At 40.4% G+C, this 9,030-nt stretch overlaps 1 protein-coding gene across 2 annotated transcripts in view; it reads right to left on the bottom strand.

The window, feature by feature from the left end:
* Positions 1-3,743: 3,743 nt before the first annotated feature.
* Positions 3,744-9,030, bottom strand: part of PPP2R2D (protein phosphatase 2 regulatory subunit Bdelta) — a 33,353-nt gene continuing 28,066 nt past the window's right edge. For both annotated transcript variants that reach the window (XM_077350139.1, XM_077350140.1), the window contains exons 8-10: positions 5,902-6,071; positions 5,725-5,816; positions 3,744-4,655 (exon numbers count right to left, since the gene is read on the bottom strand). In XM_077350139.1, the coding sequence (XP_077206254.1) occupies positions 4,376-4,655; positions 5,725-5,816; positions 5,902-6,071 (542 nt within the window). In that variant the 3' untranslated portion in view covers positions 3,744-4,375. The remainder of the gene's footprint in view (positions 4,656-5,724; positions 5,817-5,901; positions 6,072-9,030) is intronic.

The following is a 9,030-nucleotide window of genomic DNA, read 5'->3' as shown; positions in this document are numbered from 1 at the left end:
TTTATGCTATACCCTGTTCGAACTTGTTTTAAAATGGCCAGAACACCATCAAGAAAACTTGTTCTAGTTTGAATAATATATGAAAAACACCAGTTTATACAATTTCCCACTGCTGTATATAAATCACAAAGTACAGGTAAACCTTGTTAGTCTGGCATAAAGTAACATTCTCAAGGTGTGATCCTAGAAACATGCAATGCTAGCAGTGAGACCTCATGCGAAGGGCCCATATTGACACCTCAGAGGCCTAGGATAAGATCCACCAGCAGGGAGGAGAAGAATCGGGATGATTGTCCTTTGGGTCTCCTGTAGTGTAGCCACTACCCCCCACTCCAATAGAAGCCAATTAGGGCCATGGAAACAAGATGTACTGAAAAGGTAAAATACAAATAAACCAGCCTAGCAGAAGAGTCCTAGCAGCATACATAAAAGCTTAGTTTCTCATTTTTTCCTCTCTGCCCATGCCTAACTAAGTTGAAACATTCCAAGTGTAGTGAATGTGATTTTGATTTGTGGTCAAACAGGAAAAATCACATATTCAAGAACATGGTCACAGCTATTTGTACAACATATAAACCAATTCTAGACAATGCAAGTTATCTTCTACATAAGTCTAAGCCAGTCTTTCTCAACTTCTATACTGTTGAGAAACCCTTGAGGTGGTGTGGAGGTGCAGAATATAGCTGAAGAGCATAGCTGTGCATAACCCTACCCAGAGCCCCTCCCCTTCCTGCCCCAGCCAGGCTCATCACTGGCTGTTTGGGGAAGGGGGGGGGCAGGTCAGCATGACCATATATTTTCATATCACTCACTGTTTAACAAATGTTATATTAAAAATTAACTCCCACTGATTTGCAAAACCCTTCCAGGGCTATCAAGAAAATCCAGATTTTTGTGAAACCCTGGCCTAGGCTATCTTGTGTCATCTTCATCCTCACTACATAATCTCAAGTATCACTGAAGGAAAGAAACACTGCCTGAAGGTTAAGGAATTCAAAGACCAAGTTAGTTTTCAATAATTGCTACGTATTAATATGGAGACACTGTCAACTTTGTCCTGCATACAATCCCACCTATTTTCCCCATAAACTTTTAAAATATATGCTGAAAACCAAAACTTAAAACATTTTAGAACCACAAACTGCCATAGACATACTATAGTAACATTACATGCAAAAACATACAAGAAAGTGACAACAGTAGCCTCTATTAAATCTGTAGCAGGAACAAAAAACCTTTATAGCCATTGCACACACTGAGCAATAATTTGCTGAGTTTCAGGGACCTATTCAGGGTCCTGGGATTTACTTTTAAAACCCATGACAACTTAAATCCCCAAGTACTTGGAGGACTTACTGTCCTGTCTGGCTACTGAGATGAACGATGAGTTGTCTCTTACAGCAGTGGTCCCCAGCCTTTTTATCACTGGGGACCACTCAGTGCCAGGGACCACTCACCGGGGACCACTCAATGCTTTTTACTGAGGCACGGTGTGTGTGGGGGTAGTTTACTCCTCTACTCTCAACCACTGCCCTAATGCTCTCTGATCGCTATGGTATTGTTAAAACATCCCTTCAAAATATGATACAGACATGCCATAACAATGAACATAAGGAACATTTTATTTTCATGGAAATTTGAACTCATGACAATGACAAATCAATGGGAACCCTGAGCTTGTTTCTCTGCAACGAGATAGTCCCATCTGGGAGTGATGGGAGACAATGACACCCGAAGTGTGTTGTAAAGGGCTGGGGGGGATGAAGTAAAGGGCCGGGACGGGGGGGGGGGAGAAGACCTTCAATTACTCAACGGACCACATGTGGTCCGCAACCCAGTTTGGGGATCGCTATCTTACAGGAACAAGTAAATCACTGAGTGTAAAATGGCTTCTCTAGCCACTACTCTGTAAAGTTTCCTTTACTGAAGGTGAGTATGACGCCATCCTTTCCAAAGGTGATGAGCCATTCCTTTCCTGGCAGGCATTTGACCTAGATGAAGCTCAGCAGAGTTTATCCTGTGCTGTATGGGTGGTTTTGAATGATGGAGACAGTATGTCTGGTAATGCCTGAAGTCTTACGTTAACTCAAGATTATTCAATGCCACCCACCAAAGCCGCACTACACTAATGGCTTCAAATGGACTATGGGTAAGACTTCGAAAAATACAGTATTACACACTTGTTCCACTAAGGAAACTCATTACATGGGTAGCCTAGCATTAAACATTTTAATTTGTGATCCCTTTAAGACCAATAAATGCTGCACTGGAGGATTGACAGCTGAAAACTACTTTGTCAGATGTTTAAGAGATTTCTAACTCAGTATGGTTGCATAACATGTACAGAGGTTTTTGTTTTTAAAATGGAGACCAAACAGAAGCTGCAGAGATACAGAGCATAAAGGAATACAAGGTCAGAGTAGGAGTGACGTGTTGCCACAGATTGGTTTTGGAGAATGAACAGCATAAGCAGACAGGAGTGCTTTTAGACAACTTAAGATTAAATTTTACAGGGGAAATGAAGAAGTTGTCAAAGTACACAGAGCAAGTTCAGGTAAACATTTAAAATTTATTAAACTTTTTGGTCAAAATAATTGAACAATTATGTACAATCCCATTGTATTAGCTTTCGTGTATTTTTTTTAGGAACAAAGTCAATGTAATGGTTAAATGACCTATCCGTTCCACATTTCAAGATTTGCAAATAGTGTCACAACTGATATACAGTATATGATTTTTATTTAAACTTTATCTTTAGAACCCCCAAATTAGTATTTATTAGCTTATCGCAAACAAGAGTGGCACTCTATGGACGTTAATTGACAGGATAAGAACAGAGGCATTGCGCTTGCATATTCACAGCCAACTTTTAGTAATCATATTAAACCTTCATTTCATTAAAAATGGAGTGTGAACCATACACCTGTACTTTATCCAGGAAGCTCAAAGGGGCTGAATTTCATGGGAGAGTATATAGGCACATTTAATAGGAAGTACAGACCAAGTGGTAGTACCTAGATACTGCTAGTAAAGTGGTGCCCACAGTCTCTGTGAATAGTTGTTTGTATCCAGAGAAGTTTACAATGAAACACTGGGAGCTGATCATGTGCCCTTTAGGAGAGAGAAATCCCAAAATTCAAATAACCTTTTCCTTAGCCCCCTGTTGCCAGTTGAAACCCAGAATCCGACAAATGTATTTTCACATCAGCATTCAGCCTGCCTGACCTCCTTGTAGTCAGACCCACCTTAAGAGCTAAAACACATTTTTAAGTTGTGCTCCTGTTCGGCATAATCAAGTTTAAAAGCATGCAAGCTTTTAACTGCATTGGGAAACTTTATATGCTTATGCCCAGTTGAAGTAAGAATACGCTTTGAAACAAAGAACTTAAAGGTAAAAAAAAATAATGCACATTAAGGTATGTGGTCTCTCATGTGAGGCATGTTTACTGTTAACCAGAGCAGCGACTCCACTGAAGGTTCTGATGTCTGAGACAATCTTGCTCCTTTAAGGCTGTATATGAACTTTAAACCAATCTTTTCTGTTTCTTCTTTTGTGCACAGAGTACAGAAAACCAATACAAGTTGAGGTAATGAGGAAAAATGAAGTTTAGAGTTTGAAGAAGGTATACTGCCTGATACTGTCAAAAATCGATATTTCCGGGACAAACTATTTTCAAATCTTTCCATTGGAGATATTTTGCACAATCTCAATACATGCAATAAAAAAAGACTGAATACATACGTTCAGATTTTAAAAACACTTTTTATAGTTTGTTATTTTTATTAAGTGGTTTACACCAGAAGGTGTGGTTATAGATACAGTTGGTGAGTAATATACATGAAAAACCTGTCTATGCACCCAACTCCAGACTTACCTATATTGCTCAAAGGTAGAAACACCTAAAGCTTAGATGAAGGCCAGAGAAAGAATGTTTACAGGCATAAAGCACAAATATATGTTCTCAAAGGCCCAAATATTACAGCAGATAAAGAGCACGTGAGATAGAAATTACAATTTATGACAATTTGTTTCTTGGGTGTTAGATTTTCTTTTTTTGGTCTATCAACTGGAAAGGAAGGCTCAGACTTAAATAAATACATTTGTTTTGAATATGGGCCTTTATTGAGTATTGTCCATCAATTCTGCTTCTAGTGGGCTTATTTCGTTTACAAAAATTAAATTCCACGTTCTCCCTCACTGAAGGCAGAAATACACCATGAACTCAAATCCAGGCCAGCTTCTCTCCTTTACCTATAAAGGGAAATAAGTGCATCAATGTTCTTTACTGGGAGGACAACAAGGCCATCTCTCTGACAGATAAACAACCGAGCTCAACTATGCAAGACGACAACTTTGTCCTCGAATCAGCCGTCTTTAATTAATTTTGTCCTGGAATATATACAAGTTATTGGTGGCAGCTACAGCAATGATGTTTTCTGCAGGGTGCCATGCTGTATGAAGGATCTTCTTGTTGAAGTCCAGACTGTCAACACTTATTTCGTCTTTCTTTCTCTTGCCACCCGCACACACCTTCCGAGGCTTTAAGATGGCACGAGGCTTGCTACTCTCTCTTGATGCCTCCAGTGTAATGTCTCGCCGTGTGTTTCGATCAAACATCCTAAAGAAGTTGTTGTAGGAGCCGGTCATAATAGCACTGCATTAAAACAAGCAAGAGGAAATGTTACGTTCATTTTTTGCCTTATCAGGTAATTGGCTCAGATCGAGCCTGCAGGCACCCTTGTAATTATGAGGGGGTGATGAGCACTAAATGGCTGCCTCAGAAGGTGGAGCAAAACCAAAAATGGCTGTTGAAGAAGGCACAGCCAAACAGGACACCTCCCTCTTCATACCCAGGGATGGAAGAAGGGAAGCCTGATAGGGGAATGGAATCACACACTAAGGAAAGCCCACGTGCTTACTAATCCCCTCTTGAATCTCCAGTAGGAAACCCTTTAAATGGTCCCATACACCTTCTGAAAAACTTGCTGTTGCCAAGGGATGTACCAGCAAGTGCCCAGGAGTTCCTGGGCACAATATTGGGGAACTCTGGATGATGTTGATGATGATGATGAGAAGAAGAAGAAGCTACAAGGAACGTGGTACTTTAAAGCATCAAGTAGTAGGTATCTGAGATCAATCAGTTCCCTCAGTGTCTGTTGCTTCTCCCTGCTTGCTAAATAATATATACTGATCACCTAGATTAGCACAGCACACTTCTGACTGGCAACAGTGTTTCAGGATTTCAAATGAGAGGGTTTTCCTAGGAAAGTACTGCAAGATTTTATACACAATTGGTGCATGTACAGAACTTCAGTCAGTGGATCCACATTCTCTCCCTCCCCATTAAACCAGAGATGTCAGCTTCACTATTTTTTATGTGCAGAACATGTGTTCTATATCTCAGCTATGACTGCTCCTGCAGCAGTATATACCAATACTGAGAGGGAAAACAGGACTAAACTGTCCTTTTTTGTTTGTTAAAAGAGCTAGCAGATATTAAACAATCTGATTATGGCCGCCTTAACTATATTAAAATTAACTGCAGAGTGTTTATATTAATTTTCTATTGCAATAATTCATTGATACCTCCATATGTTATGCCTGAAGCAGTGAATTCTGGGCCACAGAATGAACTTATCCCTTTTCTTCAAGCTGACAGCGTAAGCGTTTCTAGAATTCAGGCAAGTCTTTAATGTGAGCACCAGAGCACAAGCCAGTCTTACCTATCAGAACCGTTCCAGCAGCATTCAAATTTGTCGAAGATGCAGTCATTCTCATACAGGGAACAAAGTTTGCTTCGGAGATACTCATGAACCTTTAAAACACAAAAGTTGAGCGACATGAGAACATTCGCCACTTTAGAAAAAGCTTGATTTTGTGGCGAAGTACAAATACCGTACCTGATATGTCTCTACAGGCCTATTTTCCATGTTGAGATCCCATACTTTAACTGAAAGGTAGTCCCTGGTCATCATGTATCGACCACTGTGGCTGAACTTTACATCCGATATTGAGGAAATTATTTCTGAAAAGAATGATCTGCTGCTGGGATCTTCTGGCTCCTCAAAGACTGAAAATACAGATGTCAGAAAAGAAAAAAGGTTGGGAAGCAAAGACATTTTTAGTTTCAGTGATTAGCTTATGCTCATCTGCAGTCCAGTAGTACCGTAGAGCAGTGGTCCCCAACCTTTTTATCACTGGGGACCACTCAACGCTTGACAATTTTACTGAGGCCCGGTGTGTGTGTGTGTGTGTGGGGGGGGGTAGTTTACTCTCAACCACTGCCCTAACGCTCTCTGATCGCTATGGTAATGTTTAAACATCCCTTCAAAATAAGATACAGACACACCACAACAATGAACATGAACATTTTATTTTCATGGAAATTTTAACTCATGACAATGACAAATCAATGGGAACCCTGAGCTTGTTTTCTCTGCAACGAGATAGTCCCATCTGGGAGTGATGGGAGACAATGACACCCGAAGTGTGTTGTAAAGGGCCGTGGGGGGGGGGGGAGAGAAGGTGTCCTTCACGGCCCACCTCCAATTAATCGATGGACCACATGTGGTCCACGGCCCACAGGTTGGGGATCGCTACCGTAGAGTTCAACAAGAGTTTTGGGGTATAAGCTTTCAAGGGTCAAAGCTCTGAAAAGCTTATAGCCCAAAACTTTCGTGGGTCTCTAAGGTGATAATGGACTCAATCTAGCTCTTGAAAAATTTTAGAGTACTGTTCTGTGTGTATTCACTGCTCTATACCCCTTGGAATGGCCAAGACCCCATATCTCAAACTATACACCCTCAATGCCAATATATGAAGGAAGAGGAAATACTCTAAGGGAAAGAATAATGCACAAATTCAGTAACTCAACTTACAGATGTGTTGAGAGCGCCTGAAGTATCATTGCCAAGTGGACAGGTAGTACCTTGAATGACTGGGCAAAGGAGGGGGGCAAGCAAAAATGGCAGAAGGCAACACTGAACCAACTGCTGCAGCCAACAGGATATCCATTAATACATTCTCTTTCTGAATACAGAATGATGTATCTAATTATATGCTGGAATTCAGAGAACCCACTGTGCATGAACAGAAAGCATGTTTTGTGTGTGTGTGTGTGGGGTGAGGGGCTGTTAACTCTTCCTTCCAGTTGTATACCCTTGTACCAAGTTAACACATTCTCTGAAGGCTACCCAGCCTTCGTCCTCTGGTTTTCTGAAAGGAAAGGAATTTCAAAGCAGCTTACAATCACCTATCCTTCATCTCCTAACAACAGTCTCCTTGTGAGATATTTGAGGCTCTGAGAGAAGTGCAACTAACTCAAGGTCACCTAGCTGGTTTCATGTGAAGGAAGAATGGCTAATCAAACCCACTACTCCAGATTAGAGGCCCCTGCTCTTTACTATGCCAAGCCCCCCAAAAGTCCAGCATGTTTATACATGGCTTTCTAGATCCTTCATCTAGGAAAGCGCTCTTCTTAGACAAGCTCACCCACAGGGAATCTCTGATTTTCTCCAGACTACTCCATGTATATGTAGTGGCCACTGATTCTAAACAAAAGAGCAAGCACCTCCTTACCAATCAACTATGTAAGCAACAGCTGCACAGCTGCTTTACTATATGATTTAACTCAGAGGTAGTCAAACTGCGGCCTTCTAGCTTTCCATGGACTACAATTCCCATGAGCATCTGCCAGTGAACGCTGGCAGGGGCTCATGGGAATTGTAGTCCATGGACAGCTGGAGGGCCGCAGTTTGACTACCCCTGATCTAACTAAAGGAATACACTGAATCTCTATCTATTATAATCTCACTAATTCACGCAAGAACCACCTCTATATGTTGCTAGTTTGCAATGTAATCTCCATTTGGGTATAACAAATAAAATGGAACCATTATAACCAGAATATTATACACCCTTAAGCATCATGTTTCTCTGTGGCCTTACAGTTATTCTGAATGTTTAGCATAAACCAAATTAAGGATTTTTTTTTAATGTGCATCTGCTAGACGCACCTCCATTAAAAAATACACTAAGGTTCTATTAAGAATTCTCAGTATGGAAGATATCACAGAGTAATATTTTATTTATGGCAGCCTACGCTATCCCACCTGCAGAGAGCATGATTAAAACTGTAGGTTTTTATCTGCATTTTAATTATGAATGCAGCTTTTACAGACATTTATAAACAGAATTATCTAATTAGTAGCTTAAGATGCTTCAGGATATTATCCCACATCTAAAGGTAGGGAAGTGGAGTACAGTTTTTACGGCACACTAGCAATTAGGACTTACTTTGCCACACACTCATGTATGCTTTAAGCAGCTGTTTCCTGCTTTCTATTCTAGTGAGTCATAAGTTTCTTCGAAGGCTTACATTTGGAATCTGAGGCCTATGCTGCTGGCACACATATGAAAATAATTGAATAAACTGGCAGTCAAAACCCAGTTAGTTACTTGCTTGATGGCGGACAAGGGGATAAATGTGCAGCATGGATGGCACAACTCAAGTGAAAGAAAAGCACACAAACACCAGAACGAACAAATTAAAAAAAGGAAACAGTCACTATAATGTCTTATTTAATACTATCAGCATAACCTGACTCAGTTCCAAATCATTAAGACAAACCAACAGAATTACAGAAACAAAGATGTCTAATTCTATAAAGACATGATAAAAACCTTTATGAGAAGACGCTCCTTACCTATAAAGGAGCCTTTTTATGGCTCAGTATTTTAACACATTTACCTTTCAGTACTGGGAACCAGTACAGCTAGTTCTGCTACAGCATAGTTGTCAAACTCCTGAAGAGTGATGTATTACTGAAAACTATTTTGGTGCTTTGTAGCTGTCCCATAAGAAATACAGGAATAGCAGCAGAAAGCATATTTGCCAAACTGTATGCTCACAGTACAATTTCTGTATGAAGCACTATAAGGTGCACACAAAGTGCAGGACTTGCCACTGTTGGGTTCTCCAAAACAACTTGTATTCTCCACAGTGCTACAGCAACTATTTCTTTAGAATT

This window comes from Paroedura picta, chromosome 8 (assembly GCF_049243985.1).
Source record: "Paroedura picta isolate Pp20150507F chromosome 8, Ppicta_v3.0, whole genome shotgun sequence".
In the NCBI taxonomy this organism is placed as follows: Eukaryota; Metazoa; Chordata; class Lepidosauria; order Squamata; family Gekkonidae; genus Paroedura; species Paroedura picta.
Note: the sequence above shows the minus strand (reverse complement) of the source record. Positions and strands in the feature narration are given on the sequence as shown.